Below are 21,549 nucleotides of genomic sequence, written 5' to 3'. Positions count from 1 at the left end.
GAGTCAAATTCAAAACAGGCTTAACACCCGTTAAAAGTAACTATGGTTGCCATGGTTTCAGGCAAATCAGTAGAGCGTGTAGATGTAATAAAAATGCAGCGAACACCAGCTGCCCGAGCTAAGACCCCAGAAGACCTGTTGGCCATGGAGAAGGATGATTGGCCAGCGCCACACGCCGACTTCTACTACGGTAAGACCCAGGGTAGGAGCAGCACAGGCCCTACTCTGGAGTGGCAGCTACACTAGCTAGGGGCTGAGAGCAACAGAGCTCCTTGCATGGGACTGTTGTCTCACTCCAAGAATGCTTGGTTCTTCCAGTATGAGCTCTCACAGTTTGTCACTAAGTGAAATGCTGCACATGGACTAAGTCTTGTTGTTTGTTCTGACAGTTGAGTTGTTTTTTCCCAGGCTCTGCATGCAGCTTACAGGAGAGTAGACTGCAAGTCTTCGGTAACAACTTCACCCTCTAACTCTCACGGTGGTCAAAAAGGCCTTGATTTTTCCTCACTTGTAAAGCATGCATATTGATGAGGAATCGATGTCAATCACCCCTGTCACTACTGGCAACAGTAGCTGATTGGCTTACGCCTTTGCAGGCGGGAACTAGATTTGTTTTGGTTGCACCAAGCCGAGCAGGATTTTACCCGCGAACTTGTCCTTTTCAAATGCACGCCTTGTCTCCGCCTCTATTGTTCTCTGGTTAACACATTAACAATACCCCAGCTTTCATCTCAATCATTCCCACGCTCTCAAGCTTCATATCGACACCGTCGTTTCAATTCTTTCTTAGCTATATTTTGGTGTATCCTACCACACAGAATGCCCAAACTAAGGCCATCAATTTGCAAGGAATCGCAGTTTCCGCCATAACTCACCGTAATTCCCGGCCGAGGGTTCTAGACTATATGCGCAACCGCCGGAGACGCCGTAGAACCCGCCGATATGATAAACAATACCCCGGCCTTTATTCCGTACATTACTTTCTTAAACACGCAGAAATTTAAAATTAACAAATAGAATTCGAATAGTTCATAGATGAAGTCGAATATTTTCATTGTAAACAAAAACATTGAATTTTACCACATACAGAGACCCCAAAACGTAGCACTCACCATGATACATTTGCGTGTTTGACAAGAACTGGTGTACCGACGTGTCTGGCGCTGTCCTTCACAGCCACTCAATAATCACACCCTACGTTTTCCGATCTAAAAACGTATTCTTTCTAATAACAAACTCCTTCTCGTCATTTTTGTACTATAACGCGGTCTAAAGACCGTAATTCCATCGTGGTAACAGTGTACACGCTAGCGTTTGATATGCCGAATGTGTCGGCTTATGCTGACACTAAAAATTTCCTGGCAGCTTTGACTGGTAGAAAAAAATGGTGCATTCCTATACAAAGGCGATGTACGTTGTATAAAAATACCCATGAGTAAATCAATGAGTAAATCAACTGCTGGGGAAATACGGAAGAGATCAGAGTGTGATTGTTTGATAGCAGAACTGGATTTTCCTTTGTTTTCAAACCGACGCCATGTTCCGACGCCATGTACTGGTTTCTTCAGATAACACACTTGCGGGTCTTATTCGTGTATTTTTTTTTACATTATTTTACCCACGCGTATTTCAATCACCAATGGTACCGTTCAGGCGTCTTTTTATTAGAAATTGGTCGAGGTTTCTGTCTCTACAAACCCTCGCGGCCTCGTTGGTAGTTGAAATTCGCGGGTAATTATCTCGCTTGGCCCGGGCGACCAATACAATGGAGGTATTTCCCACTCATTTGCATCTGGATTAACCGCCCCAGAACAGACGCTAGCGAAGTACTGTGATCTTTGCCGACAAGCTCATTATCTTTCCAGAACATAGCCATTCTTCCACGTGAAGTTCTAAATAAAGCGTTCGATTCGTATTTTGGGTGATATCTCCCGATACCAACGCTAGAATTCGACAAAAAAACAACTGTCCGAAAGCCAGCTATCTAGCCGCCATCTTGAAAAAAAATTATAAGATTCTATTGGGCCGATAGGGAACTATGGGAGAAGACGTCCAAACAAATTGGCGAAATAAGTTAAAATCTCTCAGACATAAAAAACTACTCAATAGAAATTGGATTCAAAGTTCCTAAAGTCTAAAGTATGTATAAAACTATTGTTTGCTACGTAAATTAGACCAAAAAGTCCATAGGTTCAAAGTTCAATGACCGAAAGCAACCTATACATACACGTATCAAACGCGGGTAATTTGAAGCGCCGTGTTCCCGGTCAACTCGTATATTATACAGATTTTCAAAGTGAACTAATGTAGTTTGCGTGTGCATGTATTTTTTTCTTAGTGCGATAATCAGATCATGCGTGATTTTGTGCAAGATTTGTGTTGTTGTTATTTTATACCGCCCGGCTAATGGCACCCCCTCTTGTGGGCGGGAAACTTTTGCATAACAACGCTGACAGATCCATAGCAACGTGACCACCGTGTCTGCAGCAAACTTCTCATCACCTTGTTTGCATCCCTGCACCCAAATTTGGCCGTAACAGTTATAGGGTGTTTGACCCAGAGGTCCTGGGTTCAAATCCTTTGACATGCTTCACGTTTGGCCCTTAGGAAAGGCACTTTACACAACTTTCCTCACTCTACCCAGGTGTAGAAATGGGTACCTGGCTTTGGTTGGGGAGGTAAAAGGCAGTGGAAGGAGAAAGATGGGCTCTGCCTTCCAATACCCTGCCCTAGGCACTGAGCGGATAACAACCCACTGCCCCTATGGCCTCAAAAAGGCTTCCTTTACCCAACTGTGGCATGGAGGTTGTGTCCGAGAGATGTTTGTGTCAATTAATGATGGAAGAAAGAGAAAAAGTTAAAAGTTGATGAGAGCACCAAAAAAAAATGATTAAAGGGAAATTAAAGGTGTTCTCTACAATTTTAAGCCTACTTCTCTTTCTATCTGTGAAATTTGTGGTACTGGCTGTCAGAAGAAAGAGAAACTATTTGTCCTGATCAGATGTGTTAACTGCTGCCCCCCTCCCCCTTCCAGGGCGGCTAAGACGCTCCACCTCTCCGCTGGAAGACCTTGACCGACGCCGTGAACAGGAACACAAGAAGGTCGTGGAGGAGTGTCAGTCTGGGCTCGGCAAGATGATCCTGAAAGACATGAAACCTGCAGACATCGGAGACATGGACCCCCGCAGCGCTTCTCGAGTCCCGGCCGCCGACCACGAACCACCGTTCAAACCAAGATACGACTCCCCCGTGGACGCTTGTGAGTAGGAAATACTACAACAGGAAAAGTCTCTCCTTCATGTGTCATCTTTTTGCTGTTTCCAGCGATGTTTCTATGTGATGTAGTCATCAGTACTACAAAGGAAACTGTGCACAATGTTGGTGCCTGGATACCATATGTTTGAGTTATCATAGGGTAATGAGCCCAGATTCTCAGATAACAGTCTTACAAATGTTCATGTTCTGTATAGATTTATCATTTTACAGAATAAAACAAATACTCTTGTAGTGAGTTGTACACATAATCTATTCTGTAACAGGTGTGTACATGTGTGTATATACTGAGTACTGCATGGCCTCTGGGTTTTCACACTCGAATGAATTTTCACTTATTTTCTGATGACATACAATTCCTGCAGCGGGCTAGCTGCCAGCCAGTCTGTTATCACATTGGATCACCAGGAGTAAGTAAAAATGGTTAAGAGTCGAGTTGTTGTATTTTGAGAAAAAGGACAATTGAATTCATTCCCTGAACTACTGAAAACTGGCTTAAGTAATTGGTTGGCAAAAAGCAAATTACCATCCCATAAAAAGGCTTGGTTGAAACAGAAGCATCCACAAGTCTGGTCCATCGTGATGCATCAAGAATCACTGACTTTCAATCCTTTGCTAATAACCAACCACCAAAGAAGATATTAGCTGAAGGACAGGCTGGCAGCCCCCCTGTGTACGTACCCATCTGTCCCACACTACTGTAGACACCACTACAACTTACTAACTTGTCTGTGTGTGCTCTCTCTTTACCCTGCTGGGTCCAGCGCCCTCCAGGACCTATGTGTCCCCCATGGAGGAGAATGGTACGTCCTGCTACACCACACTCTGCACACAGACACTTTCCTCCACACATGGGCTCAAGGGACTTGGAACATACCACCTCAGTGGGCAAGGGAATCCTGTGTTTCTAAGTGTTTTGATTTGAAAAATATGATTTTATATTTTTTTAAGGAAAGCACAGTTCGCATTATGTGTGGCATTGCCAAATTTCGGTGCAATGCTTGGTGAAGTCCTTGTTAGATGACATGTATTTTGAACAACAACAAAACCCTCGACCAAAAGTTCCAGTCGAAACCTGTGATAAGGGAAGGCTGGTCTTTTCCAGTTTCTTGAGCCCTGTAACAACTAACCTTCCTGCAGTAACCTGACTGGCAAGAAGAGGTGAAGATTCATATCAAACTCAAATAGCTTCCATAGCAAGGTCTTCTTGGTCTTAAGAGAAGTTATGTTAACTGTCCACAGAGAAGTGACCAAAATATGACGATGAGGACAAAATGTATTTGTACAGTCATGCAACTGTACAGTAGGACTAGGAGAGGGAATTTTATCTTAACCCAGAAAAGTCTAGATAGAACTTACATTAATATAGCACTCTGGGGATATCCACATCAACAATTCTATGTGAGGCTGGATGAGGGTGAGAACTTTCCTGGCAGATAATGTTCACCCCCTGATAGTGGTGCGGATCGGTCCGGCCGGACCGGTTCCGGACTTGTAAAACGTTTAGGTTCAAGTCCAAAAAAACCTAAATGTCTGGAAACAAGTCCGGACTTGAAAAAAAATTCTCTCACTCATACACTCCTCTTTGTTTTAAACCATCTTAAACCTTCCTTAAATCGTGAAATTTGCACTAGAAAAATATGAAAACATTGCTGTTTTTGTGTTTATAACTGAACTTTTGTGTTAATTACTGACTGTATATAATGCCGTATATATAGTTTTCAAATTACATGTAAAATATCTGCCAATATGCAATTTTACATGTAACACGAAAAAAATATTCCAAAATTATTGTTCAGGTCCGGACTTTCAAGTCCGGACCTGAACCTAAACCTCTGGACTCGAGTCCGAACCTAAACCTAAACTCGGGTTTAGATCCACATCACTACCCCCTGATAAGTAGTATCATGTATTCTCTCTTGTCATTTCTTCCAACCACTTTTCTTTTTCAACAACTTAAGCCAAGAATGTCTGCAACCAAGTGAAGCATGTACCAATTTATCATTCCCATGCCAGGGGGATTTTCTGGAACTTGCCCCAAATGTTCTGGACTGTATCTTTTAAAATCCTCCCAACAATCTACCATCTCCTCTTGTCTATAGTTTACTCACAATCACAACTTTTAAAACTTTAATCACACTTGATTTGCTCACCTAAATTCTGCATGTCCCTGCATGGCTTCCTTGCACCAATATAGCTTTTGTTATCTCAAATGCAACAAAAGGGGAAGAGGATGTGTGTCAATGTTCTACTGTAACACTAAAACTGGTATAACTGAATATAGATGCATCTTATTTTTTGACTGAGATTCGTTTTTCATAAAACCTTGACGCATAATTTTTCTACCCCACAGATCTTTTTTTTTCCTTAGAGACATTTGTCTGGTTCTCAGACTTTTGTAGATACAAATGCCATCCATATCTGGATGTCTGTGTTATTTCACCACAACCTTTCAGTTTATTCTAGAAAGTCCCAGAACCAGTACAATCAAAGAGCCTGTGATGTTTGTCTTTTCACAAGAAGTACCTGCAGCCAGCCTACACTCTAGAACCTAACCTGCCGACTTGGTTTTACAGCAGACGTGTCGCCAAGACAACCAAACTACGCCCCGCCCGGCGGGTACCTGGAGGCACAGAAGAAGGCGTCCACACTCCCCGCAGCTTCACGTCCAGGGATGGTGAGTTCTCTTCAGCATCTTCTTCAGCATCAGCATCATCATGTGTGCGATCATATTATCAACCAACCTGAGTGTCCTTAGACTGGCCCAAGAACAAAATACTACTGGATTTGCCATTTTGATGTTTTTTTGCCGTCAGATTCAACATTTTACTGTAATGATGAAACTTAAAGAACCCATATTTGCAGCACCCAAAGTTAGGGTTAGACATGGTATCCACATTTGTCGAAATATGATGCACTAAATGCTCAATATCATACAGAGATCTAGAAATGACTTTTTTCAGCAGGATTAAGCAAAATGCTGGGATACTACGACACTAATCTTCAATCATGAAAATGTAAACACTTTTTCATGTGAATTGAATGAATCAATTAACTACACATAAACTCAGCTTTACCTGATATTAAAATGCCCTCATGCACCATACATGTATTTACCTCAAAGGGATTTCCTAAAAAGGGATTCAGTGAATGTATTGGTTACATCATGTCTCTCTTGAAACAGACAAAATTCCATCCTAAACAGTTAATGCACCCGTCAACTGTAGTACGTAGCTGTAACCTTGCAAGAAACACATGACTATCATCATGAAATATCACAGCAGCCCATGTACAAACATAGACATGGCCACTGTTGACTGCAACGTCACTCAGGTAACCATGAACATGGCATCTTCCATTGGGGTTTTCCCTTGTATAAAGATCCCCATTGCGTGCTTATAATGTATTGTCACAGTAAACTGCTGATGCCATTCTGTGCGTGTTGGATTCTCCAGATGGCCAGGATGTGTGGAGAACTGCTTAGCTTACAACAGTAGTTCTTACATGCATATCCATCAAGCAGACACAACAAATCAAAGCATGTCGCTTTAGAATCCATGAATCTTGTTTGCATTCAAGTCTTGAATCCAGGTTCCATTTTTTGCCCAGGAATGTGAAAAGCAGTTATTGCATCCATCATTCTAGACATGCACTCAAACAACTAATAAAACTACATTAAGTAGAAAATCTCACACAATCAATATTTTCAGCTGTTACGTTCACTTGGTTAATCACAAAGACTTTTGACATTGATTTGATTATGGGTGTATCGATCTTGTCTTATGAACCACTTAAGAAAGCTTCAGTCTATATCCAGTCTGGACTCTAATGTCCAACAGTGGTGACAGATGGGAAAGTCTGCATGAGAGACAAAAGCTATGGTCATGTCATCCCACCGTCCATGGCATGTTCATGTGGAGAAATGGTCTGCCTGTGTGGCTGTACGTGGGCATGCCGCATGTTTCGTGTACCGGCTTGCTGTGGATGCATCCGACCCAGAAGACCACCATGTGTTTTTTGTAGACTCGACTGGCAGGTCAGTATGCTATGGTCTGTTGTTATTAACAACTGTCTGACCCATCATGCACTGCAATACTGTCTGACCCATCATGCACTGCAACACTTTGTGACATAGACAAATGAGAATCATCAGACCAAATTAAGTAGCAGTCAGTGTACCACTAATGCAATACTTGATAATGCTTTAACGTCTATCATGATAACCAAGGAAGGATTGTTGTAAACAGCTTCATGTTCAAATAGTGCCATGAATGAACAATACAGGGCTTTCATTCATTCATTCATTTCTCAAAATACTTCTAGCCCAGTCTGTCCTTGTCTATGGCCATGATGTCAGCTGTACGTGGAAACAAGCATGCCATGTCTGGACTTTGCAGCATGTGTGTTGGCATGTGTACAACAAAATGATGGTATCATGTGTTGCACCTATTTGGATTATCAAGGAAAAATTCTTGGTCTGGTTCCAGCACAGTTGTCAGGCTTTATCCCCAGGTGCATGATGGGACAGATTTTGTGCAGTATTCTTGCTGCACAAGATTTATCATCAGATTTTAAGCTGTAAACGTAGCTAGCCAACTTAGTTTGCATTTTACAAACAAGAAGGATGCTTTATACTGTAGGGAGGCTATATTTGCAGTCGTGTGTTGAATTGAACACCTTTCCAACTCTCCAAGCTGAGGTTGGTGGAGAAGATTGTGACTGTTTCATCATAAATTATGACCCATTTTCTGTGGACAGAATGTGGGGCATATAATGAAATGGTCACAATCTTCTCCACCAACCTCTGCTTGGAGAGTACACCTTTCCCCCTCCCTCTCCTGTGCTTTCTGTGTCAGTTTCACCTGTGCCAGACTCTCTCCATGATCCCTCCCATCTCCTCCTTGTTATATCATGAACATTCCTAATCATCATGGCTTGTGGTTGACTCTGACTGACAACTGACAAGCAATTTTTCATTTCCATACAACTTTAACTTTTAAGTTACTGCTTCTTCAAATTTTCATTTGTCTTAAGTTTGTTAGTTATACCAATAATGGACTGTATGTATAATTGAATTCGTAATCTAGCTACATGAAGGTGTCGCTACTGCAGTTTGAAGAATGTGGTTCCAAACATGATGGACTTTATTTCTCACACCGAAGCCTAGCTGCAGTGCAAAGTAGAACCAGTCAGTCTTGCCCTGAGGAAAGTGATAGGCGATCACTGAAATGTCGGCTAGCTACGTACATGTAATGATGCATTGTGGTGTACAAAGAACGTTGTTATCCAGTGATTTACCAACCTGATGAAACAAACATAGTCACGGCAAATATCAAACTGACACCTCCTACCGTTTCAGGGAGATATGCCCGGGGATCAAAATGATCCTGAGCCCATGGTAGGAGGACTTTAGACACGTTTGTTTCCCCTCCCATGTAGAAGTAAAACTGAAAGGTGTGGATTGTGTGGGGATGTTAATCGGTAGTTGTCAGTAACAGTCAGCCACAGGCCTTGCTGACTGCTGGTTTTTGGTGTGTTTTGCTGCAGGCTGGCAGAAAACGTAAATCATTTCTAGATGTAGTGCAATGTTATTGGAAGTATGACTGGTCCCATGCATTCACAGGACTTCAGGTCAGAAAACACACACAAACCAATTTCTCTCTGGAACATTCTCCCATTCTCTGCCTTTTCATTCATCTCCTTTGCTTATCTAGTATCTATTTTGCATTTTGACCTTTTCCTTTTTGATTTGTTTGCATTTTTTCGTACATTCATGTTGATGAGCAAGGCTTGTGTCCCTGTTACTGTCAGCTGTGTGGTTCTGTTTCTGTCCATGTTATTTGACACACATAGTATACTGTAAATCTTTAACTGTCCTCCTGGCTTTTATTTTCACGGTGACATCTCCACAACTGCACTACATATTGATTGTTTCAACCGCTAACTTAAAACACCACCAAGACCTTTCCCCTTCGACCACAAAGGAAACCACTGCGAAAGATGAATTATCAGACAGTGCAGTACATCTAAGAACCATTAACACCAGACTGGAACCACAATGTTTCTGTGTGAAGTTCAGTATGATTTGTGTACTCGGACAAGAAAAAGCCTATCAAGACCAATGCTGTAATGCTTAGCAAAAGCCCTCAATGCTGTTGCAACTGTATTTAGGGCTTTTGCTAAGCATTAAAGCAAATGGTCTTGAACAGACTTTTCTAGTGATTCATAGATTTGAAATCATATCAGCTCTTACTAGAGTTTTGCATTTATCTTTTATTTTAACCCTGAAAATCAATTCTAACCTTCGGTAATCTGATCAACCAGATTATAATTTCGCCATTTGTTGCATCTTTAGTATGCTAAAGGAAGACTTTCCAAATGTAGACATGCTGTTACTGTCATACCACTTCTCATTCTGATTCCCTTTTATTGCTTCCACTCCTCCACCAAGAAGTGCAAATTGGTAGACATTAACATAGCTAGACTTTGTTGCATAACAGCTTCATTTACACGTAGTGTATCTGGCGCCGATAAGTCTTATCATATCATTCAAAACGAATCTTCTTCCTTTCCTTCCAGATCTTCAGAATCTAAGGCAAGAACAGCTGTCTTGCTCCTACCAACAAAATCATCCGACTCGACTTCATCCTCCGTCTTCTGGGGTCACCTAGAGTTCCAATCTTCAGCAGCATTAATGTAACCTCTAGTTAGAGCACAGGCAACAAGGCCATAGATAGTTGCCGCATGCTTCTAATAGATGTTGTTGTTGTTGTTGTAGGATTACAAAAATGTAGGCTTCATCAAAGCAAGTGTTCCTTGTTGAAAACGAACATGGTACTGTATGTCCTGATTTGTTGAATGCACACAGTGTATGTATTCACATCAATCATTGTCATACATGTGAACTTGGCAATGATTATAAACAGATAGATGATGAACTGGAGAGAAAGAGGTGGTTGTGACGTAGAAAATGATGCCAAGAGTCAACAAAGCAGGAGTAAATAAAAGTTCAGACAAACAAACAAACAAACAAATTTCATCTGTTGGTATAGTTGGAGCATTGAGCGGATCTATGGAGAACTGGAGGTCACAGTTATCTTTACATGGTGGGTTATTGTCAGACATTACAGGGGTATATTTGGGTTCTCTGCACACAATTGATATAACTTTGAAAAGGCAGACACAGGTGGTGGTACAAGTATCATGATCTAGTAATGGTAAGAGGAAAGCGCTGGTTGTTGGATGCAACTCAGTTGCTCGATATTATGGTAGAAGGAGAAATATCAAGAATGGTTTCAAGTCTGTGCACCTCATGTGCATATCATGTCTGACATATACAATGACATAAAATGCAAACTTACAAACTTAAGGTACTTTAATGTAGTTGAAATGCAACACAGCTGTTCATAGGGCTAGACAATACCATCATGTAAGAAATGACAATAAACTGTGGATGGAACCACGCAAAACTGCTCTGTCTCTTGGATTGCATGGTTTGGTGTTAGAGTAAGCACTTGTGATTTTGATGATCTCTGATGAAATTGTGTTTTTTTTACATTCAGTAATAATGAAGATACATGTAGTTACCTTTCCTAGTTTAGTTTTCTTTTTCAAAAGATGAGAGACCAAGTACTATGGTTAAGAAAGTAAAAGTATTCAATTCTGACAATCTATTACAATGTGTTTGCCAACATGAAGATATTACGTATTCCTGGCCTCTGGCACAGGTTACATGTTATAAGTAATGTTCCTCAAGTTGAAATAGTCACCAAGAAAAGAATAAACAAATAACCCCCAAAACTATTCTACTGTGTTAGGGACCACACCATCTGTATGAGGCTGAACAATCATACACCAGAACACCAGTGTTGTGCACAAAATAGTTTTGAAATGACACATTATTATAGGAGGTGTGCTTTTTAGGTACCTCTTGTCAATAGACCGATCCTGACAGTCCATCACAATTAGCAGTTCAACCAATGAAGGAGTGGCTGCATGTCCGTCAAATTTTGTATTTTTGTGTTCTTATTTTGCGTTTCCACATTTTGATGGGGGTAGGGCTATGGGATCGGTCTATTGACATGGACATGCTGTTGAGTGCAAGTATTTTTTTTAAAACTCAGCCCCATCATCAGCTAAAAGCATTCAAGGTTTCTGTGACCTCATTTTGTGTTGAAGGAATGTTTCCCCCAAAGCTGTCAGGCTTCATTCTGCTACTGACGACAGGACCATGCTGATTAATGTACTGGCTCAGTACCATTCACTTACATCAGGCTTCAGCAGTGCGCACGACTAGGGCTTAGCTAACAAAGCTTTATATAATACATCAAACAAAGCTTTGTATAAGATACCATACAAGCCAGTAGTAGAATCTTTAGAAATTAGTACAGTTCTTAAAGATATCCTAATAAAGTAGATCTATTAGTGTTTGCCCCACCAAAATCTATCCCTTTTAAGTAAAACGAGTAGAAAGCATGTTGACATATTATTTTCTTTTTGTTTTTTTGTTTTTCAATGTAAAATGTGATTTCTGTTTTTGTGTTGTAATAAACAGTGTATAGAAACTTCCTATAGTTGACTGTAGATGCCAGAGACCTGTTATGTACATGATGTAAGTGTAGGCTCCAGTACAATATAGTACCAGGAACTTATAGTGAGCTGTAGTGTAACTGTAGTGACTGCATGGCTCAGAGTTCTTCTATGACCTTTCCAGCGAGGTGCTGATCATGGTAGCGGCCCCGATTTGCCCGATTTTGAGGCAACCTTCGTCTCCACGACATACATTTCGCTCCAAAAGAAGCCTCATACTACGGAGAATGGGCTGACAAATGTAACCTTTATTGTTTATTTATTTTCCTCCTAGCCCCTAATCCTCTTGGTTTGTCGTGGATGAGCACTAACCCTGCACACTAACCGGGGCATTCTGTGTGACACTAACTTTGGCCACCACTGCTTCTACAAGGGTTCCCCTGACTAAGGAATCTCTTCAGAAATACGTTGTTGACACTAACATGGCTGGTCAATAACAACACATTGGATAACTATGTACTCTTAATAACACCTGACCATAAACACTGTACATTGTATTCTCAATTTCCAGTGAGAGGGTAATACAGCTCACTATGGTTCAATAGACACTTTTGAAATTTGATTCCATGTTCAAATTGTTTATAGGAGTTAATTCTTGATGCTGTATTTGACAAAGGTTTTGGTTAAGTCTATGATCTCCTCAATACTCCCCCCGGGGACTTCTATAGATGATGAGACCATACTGATTCAATGGATGGATGACATTCTCTGTGCACCTAAAAACTGATGCAAGTGTGCAAAAAAAAAAAAAAAGTTGGGCCAAAAGAAGGTTGCCTTCGTAATGAAGTTAAGTGGTCAGGATTCAGTTTCATAAAATTAATGAATTAAGCTACAGAGCATGGTACTCATGTATACCAAATGATAAATTCTTAATTTTTGTTCTTTCACATTTTCTTGGAATAAGACTTTTGAAAACTTTGCTTAGGGCTCAAAATACATTTTGTGCAAGGAGTAAATTTACAACAAAAATCAGTGTATTTTACGATAGGAAAAAACTGAAGCATTCTATGGCATTAGTATTCGTTTTCCGATATTTAGCTTCAATTCATGGCAGTAATTTACTAATTTTGCAGCTTTTTTGTACAATTTCCCAGTATGGTGGCAATTTTTTTGGAAATGGATGAAATTTGATGCACTCGGATGTGATCCATGTAATCGAGTCAGTGTGGCCTGACATAATAGCCACAGGAGGACAGGCATGGGTACTAACTGCATGGTTTGTCTCCACCCAAAGTCCAGTGTGTCAGTTGGGGTTGTGCTGTTGTTGATAGGTTTTCCCTGTGTTTTTCAGGGTCTGTCTGGGCCATACTGGGACAATGAAGCCCCCGGGGCACTGCACAGTAAATCATCAGGTAGGACTGCTCGAGCTATATCATCTATAGGATTTAAGCCACAACAGCTTGGTTTTCAGGGTAAAAAAAAGGCAGACAACTGGTGACTCTTTCAGTTGGTATGATATATATATAACAATTCTGACTAAATATGAAACTAATTGTCGATAATGCATATTACATTGTAGTGATACTTATTTCAAATTAGATCAAACAAATTACAAGACTTAGTTGATAAATTATGCAATGAAGACAATACTACAAGATATGAGAAAACCTAAGATAGAAATTTGATAAACCATGAGGGCTGTTCAATAAACAATCAACTTGATCCACTTCTGGTTACTGTAGTAGGCTGAAATTGAATTTGCACACATTACAATTTACAGTGTACAATATATTATCAGTTCTAGTGTTGTACTATAGCCCTATCATATGCAATATTGGATGTATGTATGACTGCTATGATCATTGTAATATCATACAACCATTTGACCACTTTTAAGCTTGTAAGCTGGGAGATATCGTGCAATATTGTATGTGGATAACTGAATCTTTTTAATCATCGTAAATCAAATGCAATTTAGTGTCGATTGCACTAGTCTACGAAATTTCAATTACCTTTGTTCCCACAGAGTCAAGTTTGGACCGGAGCTCAGCAGTAAGTACATGTAGTCAGTTTCAGTTTAATTGGTAACAACTTGCATGTAAGAAATGTACAAGTCACATGAAATATGTTGAAACTACTGTTAGTAACAGTAAAAACGCTCTTAAGATACAATAAACATTAGAGTTAAAAAGCACTAATGTTGTTGTCTGCCTGGTGGTGACTTTGTCTCCTACCGTATACTGTCTGTATAGTGCAACGTTGCACAGCCAATTGTTAGTTGCAGATTTCAGCAATGATGAAGAAAGAAAACCAGGTTGCATTTAACCTTCTCCCTGTTGCCTACCTCAGTAACTAGTACAAATCTGTTACTACAAATGACTTCTTAAGCTGGCTAATGGTTAACTGTTGAAGGGAAGTATACCTAAATGTCACCATGCGTGTACAATGCAGGTTAAACGGAGTTCTTTTCTACATTATGTGTAGTGATTATGACAACTGTATTATTGATTAATCTCCAAGCAGATCTATTGGTGGCAATGACAGTATCCAAAGGGCAAGGGCAGCATTATTGGCCACCTATGCTGTTTTTTCCCTTTGGATACTGTCATTGCCACCAATAAATCTGCTTGGAGATAATGATAATGTATCCTTGGCTTCCCTATTTAGTGGAGGTAAAATATAAAGCATCAGAAAAGTTGCCGAATGAGTGAAAGTGCTGTATCAGTGAAGTGCTTAATATCTTTCTTTGTTCTTGAGTAAATCTGCACTTGTTATGTCAGGGATGTATCTGTATATAATGTATATATGTATATATATGTTACTTTATATTAAGTCTCAGTTTTATTGTAAATACCAATGCCATCCAGGCTACCAAGGTTGGTATTTGAATATAGAATTGAATTGAAATTGAATTGAATATCCTAACACCTTTCTTTGTTCCCTTTGTTTCCTGTGCCCTCAGTACTCAAGCTCGCCTGTGCGCTCGCGGGAGGTGTCGGGCAGTGATCTGGGATCACTGCAGAGAAGTAAAGGTCAGTCACTTCCAGACATGGGCCCACCCAAGGTGAGCTGACCAGCATGCCCCACACTCGTCTGTCCTCTGCCGCACCCCCCTTACATCTGCCACACCCCTCTCACAACATCCTACACACCCAAACCCCCATTCACCCCAGCCCCCCACACAGACCTCACTCCCTACACATCCTCCAATCAAGGCCTCATGGTCATCATTACAGTCATGTAGAAACTCAATTCTTTCAAATAATAAAAGATTCAAACTGACAGGGTAGATACATGTACGGTGACAAACTTCCTTGGAAACATGTGAAAAGCCTTTGGAAGTATTTGAAAGTGTTTTATGGTGAAATTAAGTGTTAAATTAAGTGTTAAAATGGCACTGCAGACAGTGATGCTGCCAGAAGTTAGCTCCTATTTACAACAGTGCTAGCCTGGGTGCCATCCTCTGTAGTATAACCACTGGCTCAATCTTGTGACTTGCTAACGACATGGTTAGAAAGCAAAAAGATTGAGTCAGCGGTTATACTACGGAGGATGGCACCCAGGCTACAACAATGCAGCCACAGCAGCTCATTTCCATCAAACTGGGTATGGCAAAATCATTCTCCAAAAGAAGGGATCCGGAAAGGTGGCTTGATTCGGTCTTTTAATTTGTATATTATTGTATAGTTCTTGTGTTTTGAGGACTGTGAGACCTAAACCCGGCCGGTGGTGACAGGGGTGTGGCCTGCACACAGTACAGACGCACACCCTCTAACCCTGCACCAGACCTGTCTTCCCTTCAAACAAATGGAATCACCAAACAGTAGCAGCTTGTATAGTCTGTTATGCCCTGACTGAGGGACATATAATGGTAGCATATGAACCAGGGAAGATGGGTCTGAACACACACATGTAGCTCAGACACGAGTCCTTTGGGTGGTTGCTGAGTTGCCGATCCCATTCCTTCGGACCAAAATAACCTAGTACTAGGAATTAGTCATCTCACACGTTTACACACCTGCTGTAGCCTCTAGTCTAAACAAAGTATAGATTTAACTCCTCTGCAGGCCCAAGTTATTGTAAGCAGGCTTATAAAAATGTTGAGATATCACCACTGCCAAAAATTAGACTTTTCTGTCATTCATCCTGATTTGATGTCTTGGCTTTTAGTCTTAGATTAAAATGTTACATCCAAATACAAAATATGTGGCAAATATATAAGAGTACATATCATGGATGCACTACAGTGTACATGTATCTCACTTGTGTGCCAGTTATTGAATTGAAGATGTTTCTGTATTGTGTAATGTTCTCTATGATATGAAATTCAAAGTGATATGATTTAAACTGAAAATGAAACACTCCAGGAATGAGATACTCCACAATATAATGCTGACATTTGCAGGACTGTGTTATTATATATAATAGTTTGGGCCTGTTAAAGGATGTTACTAAACAGTAGGTGCTGTAGTGACAGACACAGATAATGTCCTGAGGATTGTCAGTGACTAATACGTCCCTAGAAACTTTGTAGATTGACCTTTGACATTAAGTTATGATGATACTGAAGAGAACTAAGTAGAATGTAACCCAATAAAAATGTTGCTATCTTGTGTGAGTCATGATTCACCTTTATATTGGCAATGAGTGCATACAACTCTTTTTGTAAATCATTACATGTTCCATCTGGTATGGTGGATTCAACTAAACAAATGAGAACTAATAATTATGAAGAAACTTCAAGTTACAAAAGGTTTTAAAATCTCTTCAAGCAGCTGATGCTATCTATAATTAGCCTTATACTGCCATCTTCTGTGGTGCCATGTGTACTAAATCTGCATGTCTTATGATGAAACTTAAATTTGGGAACAAAAACCTTACACTAAACTGCCCTGTAAGAGAGTGACAAAAACAGGTGATGAATGTAGGTAGTGAAAGAGTAAGACACAACTTAAGCTAATTTGTGTTTCACATTTTGTTCATTGCTGTACTTTGCAGATATACCCAGTGGTGGAGCTACTGACAACAAACTATAAGCTTCCCCCAGATGTGGACAGATCCAAGCTAGAGGTGAGATAAGCCTGTTCAGGTTACCTGATAATGACGACTAACATAATTGTAGAAACCTCTGGTAGCTATAGCTAGGTACTGAATATGACATACATTGCTTTAGAAAACATACGTATACACTCTTCCACATAAATGGAGCTTCCTTTGGCACCCTCTTTTGGTGAAATGTAACAAGATTTCCATATTGATTATGAAAATTTAGCACTGATGCTCCATGTATTCACAATGTCTAGTAGCCAGGCACAGTTAGGTGCATAGTCCAGTATTTAGTTAGTGACCCTGCCTCTGGACCAAGAAGCCATGAGTTCTAATCCCGGCTTTTGTCGCTCACCCAACATGCATGCTACATGTACTGGAAAGGGTTGCAGTCCTTAAGGCGGGACGTTATGCCATGGTCCACTGTTCATTGTACATGTCAAAAAGGGCTAGGAGAATTTTACAATGAACCTGTAAATATCGTAATATATAGCACCTGTCTTCTGTCATGACCAGTGGAATAGTAGCTCAACTGTTCATTGAGTCCATTTGACCTAAACTGTTTTGAGATCACTTTCACTGAATGCATGTTTTTTTGTGTATTTCAGAAGCACATGTCCGATGCAGACTTTGAGGCAGTGTTCCACATGACCAGAGAGGAGTTCAGCAGCCTGGCAGCCTGGAGGAGAACAGAGCTCAAGAAACGCGCTCATCTATTTTGACACAGACTTTCCCACGCACTCCTTCGTGTGTTTCACATGCACTAGACAGAGTTTAACTATCACCAGCTTTGTGTTCATCTCAGCTTAGATACCTGCCTCAAGAGAACAAAAACACCACCAGTATTTAGGAAACAGATGTGCTTTCATGCTCACTATTTCTAAGAAAAGTTGAGGGAAAAGCAGACATTTAGATGGTAGTACTTCGATTAGAAGAGTTAAGTGAAGCTGGCAAACTTGTGCAAAATGCAGTGTGAGATAAGTGTAGTGTGCAAGCTTGTGTAGACCCACACAGGCTGTAAATTCAAGGGACAGCATCATGTTATGTTATACTGTATTTCAGTATGTTGGTATGGATCATTTCAGTGTTATAATTGTTGATTTAGTACCAGTGTGTGTGTTTTCTCAAGAATGAAATCCTGTAAGATTTGAAATGATCCAAAAGAAATGGGGGTTGATACTATGATAGGAAATACAATGATGGAAGAGAAGAAACAAAAAGTTAAAGACCACAAGGCATAAAAAGATTTTAGCCGCACTATGACATCATCTGGAATGTCAGTCTGATTATATAAAAGTAAGTTGTCACTTTTGAAGACACTTCCCTCTGTCATGGTGATATTCTTCAAATAAATATAAAGATGGTCTGAGATGATTCACTTTAATTTTGGATACAAAACGTCAAAGGTTCACAGGAAAATGTAGTGTGGGCCAAAATGAGAACACTGCTTGCAGCATATAGGGATAGTGCATATTTTAGTCAACAACTTGTGTCAAACTTTCTTTTACATTTGTATAGCATTTCTGTTATTATCAATGATGGCAAAGTATAGTCATATATAATTATATATGTGTGTAACATGTGTAATCAAATTATATATAATCATTTGCATTTGTTTAACAGGTGCTGTTACAATAATGATTAAACTTGAAGTGTCAGCTGTAACTTGATATGTATATTACGTATATACAAATGAAGTGAATGCAGAGTCTGCCTAAATTTGCTCTCTGCTAATTTAACCAGTCCTAAGTGTCAAAAGCATTGCTACCTCTCTTGTTTAAAGATAGCCGTTTTCTTTGAAGAAGTCCAACATGTAACCAAAATACCTTATGATGCCACTAGACCCTCAGCCAATAGGGAAACACTTGCCTCACCATTGTTCAATGCTTTCCATTGGTTGAAATGTTCATGTTAGATTTTACTATATTGTAACACAGATGCACAAACATAGGGCCGCAAGGTATTTGCAATACATTGTTGAATGTTTATTTTGCTACGTTTTCAGTGAACCAATAGCAAATGTGTGAGATTGAGCCTGGTAGACAGAAGGTGAACATGACAATTATTTTCTCATGTAATTTACCCATGAAATGCATTTTGAAACTCATCCCTATGTTACCACAGAGGAGTAGGGAAGAATGGTGAGCTGCTGTAAGTCTTTTTAACCTTCTCAATGCTAACTTATGCCTTTATCCTTAGCAATACATATTGGTGACTCGGAATTTGTTCCCACAACATGTAGGTTGAGGGTTAAGGAATCCATTTAGACTCTGATCAAGGACATTCGTTTTGTCTTAGGCTACGTTTTTTATATAAACTTGAAATGTTGTGTTCGAAAATATGTTCTTACATTGAAAATGACATTTAAAAAGACATTTCTCTTTATCGATCTTTATTTGCAGTTCCAATGATTGAATTTCCCATGTTGGAAAGTGTATTTCTACATTGAAAGTACTTCATTTCAACAATGAAAAAAGTAGTCTTATTACCTTGGTCAACATTCTACAGAAAAAGTGATCAATGGAGAAGAATAGACGCTAAGGCTATGCCAGTGTTCTCGTATCTAGAGATTAAAGGTTCAGTACCAGTAAATACAATAGACAACTTATTGTATTAAGTTAATTTATGAAGACAGGACATACTCAGTGGCAATGTCAGGAGAAATAGGCCATTTATGGCAACCACTATAGAATGCATATACATGTACATGTAGGATCTCATTGCAATGACTTGTACTCAGTAAGCCTAACAATATCACTTCAGGCAGGTTTCTCTTTGGAACAAGTATCCAGGCAATATAGTATGGACATCAGAGGATTGTTCACACCTTTGTAAACTTACTGACGAGTTAGACTGGTGAGGGCTGTAAGCAGGACATTGGCAGGAGAGATCGAGACAAAGATCAATATGAACTTGTGTCAAAATAGCAACAAAACGCATTACTGCCTGGCAGTAAAAAAAGAGAAAACACTGAGACACTGTATAAGCGACTGGCAAGGATGCTTTCTAACTCAGTCTGAAACTTTAAAAATCAGTATTTCTGTACTGCAGTCAACTTTTAGTTGGTTTTCATGTTTCAGTTCAAAGCAATCCTGAGTCATCACTTGACAACTTTGGGCTATAGGTATTGACCAAAGGATGACAAAAGTCCCAAAACTTTTGTTACATTTTTCCACCTTGCTTTTGTGATTGATCGTATGAAACAAGAACAGCTCACCAAACCAGAAAATTCTCATTGTGGGTACCAACGCAGCCCCTGCTGGTTTTAGTTTTTTTACTGACCCAGAGACAGATTGAATGTGAACTGTTGACCTGTACATGTTTGTAGTGCAGCATGAAATGAAAACCCCTCCCTCCCATGCCATGTGCCCATGTATTCAGGTACTACATAACAAGGTCTCCATGTACTTCTCAGCTGCGCATGCCGCTGTTAGAAGAACTGATGTCAAACCCTCTCCCCTATCGTAAACATAACAGCATAGCCTGCCTTATATAGCTATCTGCTATGCACCATGACCTATTTTAACATGAATGTTCAATGCAATTATTCTCACCATACAAAACACACTAATTATAAGGTGTCCAGACGGATTGGTACTGTTGGTCTGTATCTTGCATGTAATAGAGGACTTTCAGCAGTGAAGACAAGTGTTAGCTGTAGCTGACACAGAGACTTTTATGTGTTTCATTTTTACATGTAGGTTTGTACTTTGGCTTGCTGCAATGTAAAATGTGAGAATACAGTGTGATCAAATAATGACAATTATGATGCGTTATTTTGTATTTAAAAGATATCCCGATATATGATTTAAAATGTATTATTTTAGTTTTACTAATTTACAAGGCAATTTACATGCACACTGAAGATGCACATTAATGATGCATTGTTGATCAGATGGAGAAAAAAACATGCCCTACTAGCAGTGTGTGTTGTCGTAAGACTTTGTTGCATAGCCGTTCATATATTTACCATTGAAAGACAGAACAAGTGAAACTTTACTGACTTGTAGGAACCTTGTCCCCTTGTATTACTCCATTTCAATGTATGGCCAATAAACAATGCTTCCAACACAACACTGGTGCTTGAATGTGTCCTTTAGCCTGGGTGCCATCCTCCGTAGTAACCACTGACTCAATCTTTTCACTTGCTAACGACGGATAGCGAGCAAAAAGATGGAGCCAGCGGTTACTACAGAGGATGGAACCCAGGCTATGTGTCCTTTTGGTAAAAGAGCTATTTTATTTCATTTATTGTAGACATACAGCCAGGGCAACCGAACTAGCTGAAGGCTTTTACAAAGGCCTAGCACCGGTGAATAAACAACAAGAGTTCTACGACCTCATACCTTCGCCAAATGATTTTAACCTTTATGACTGACGTATTGGGAGTGTTTCTCATCATTTATGAATCATACCAGTTGGTCGTCTTCACCCAAATAACATACGTTGTCCAAAGTATGACTATGAGCGAAACAAAGAAGGTTATGCTAACATTTATCATCAATTATGCAAATAAGCTCCTTATGAGCATAATTTGATTCAATGGTGTTCACATTCACACTACTTCCAAATGCCACAAGAATGAAATTGCCGTCATTAACTAGTATGGAATTATAGTAGTTTAACATTAATTATACAAATTAGCTCACATTTGCATATTTTCTATCTATCAACATTCCTTTCTTCCTCAGTTACAAATTC

General features: G+C 39.8%; 1 protein-coding gene across 29 annotated transcripts in view; it reads left to right on the top strand.

Annotated features, from left to right (window-relative positions):
* LOC136430439 (actin-binding LIM protein 1-like) overlaps positions 1–20,922 on the top strand; it is a 97,179-nt gene extending 76,257 nt beyond the window's left edge. For 12 of the 29 annotated variants that reach the window (XM_066421053.1, XM_066421068.1, XM_066421058.1 and 9 more), the window contains 10 exons: positions 62–190; positions 3,035–3,259; positions 4,038–4,076; positions 5,850–5,950; positions 11,987–12,103; positions 13,154–13,214; positions 13,829–13,854; positions 14,765–14,866; positions 16,801–16,872; positions 17,457–20,922. In XM_066421053.1, the coding sequence (XP_066277150.1) occupies positions 62–190; positions 3,035–3,259; positions 4,038–4,076; positions 5,850–5,950; positions 11,987–12,103; positions 13,154–13,214; positions 13,829–13,854; positions 14,765–14,866; positions 16,801–16,872; positions 17,457–17,570 (986 nt within the window). In that variant the 3' untranslated portion in view covers positions 17,571–20,922. Of the gene's footprint in view, positions 1–61; positions 191–3,034; positions 3,260–4,037; positions 4,077–5,849; positions 5,951–6,728; positions 7,612–8,632; positions 8,672–8,820; positions 8,905–9,852; positions 10,743–11,986; positions 12,104–13,153; positions 13,215–13,828; positions 13,855–14,764; positions 14,867–16,800; positions 16,873–17,456 lie in introns of those variants that run through there. The other 17 variants (XM_066421049.1, XM_066421066.1, XM_066421052.1 and 14 more) reach the window with 17 other exon arrangements.
* The last annotated feature ends 627 nt before the right edge of the window (positions 20,923–21,549 follow it).

This window comes from Branchiostoma lanceolatum, chromosome 3, assembly GCF_035083965.1.
Source record: "Branchiostoma lanceolatum isolate klBraLanc5 chromosome 3, klBraLanc5.hap2, whole genome shotgun sequence".
Classification (NCBI taxonomy): domain Eukaryota; kingdom Metazoa; phylum Chordata; class Leptocardii; order Amphioxiformes; family Branchiostomatidae; genus Branchiostoma; species Branchiostoma lanceolatum.
This window is presented reverse-complemented; position numbering and strand designations above follow the sequence as displayed.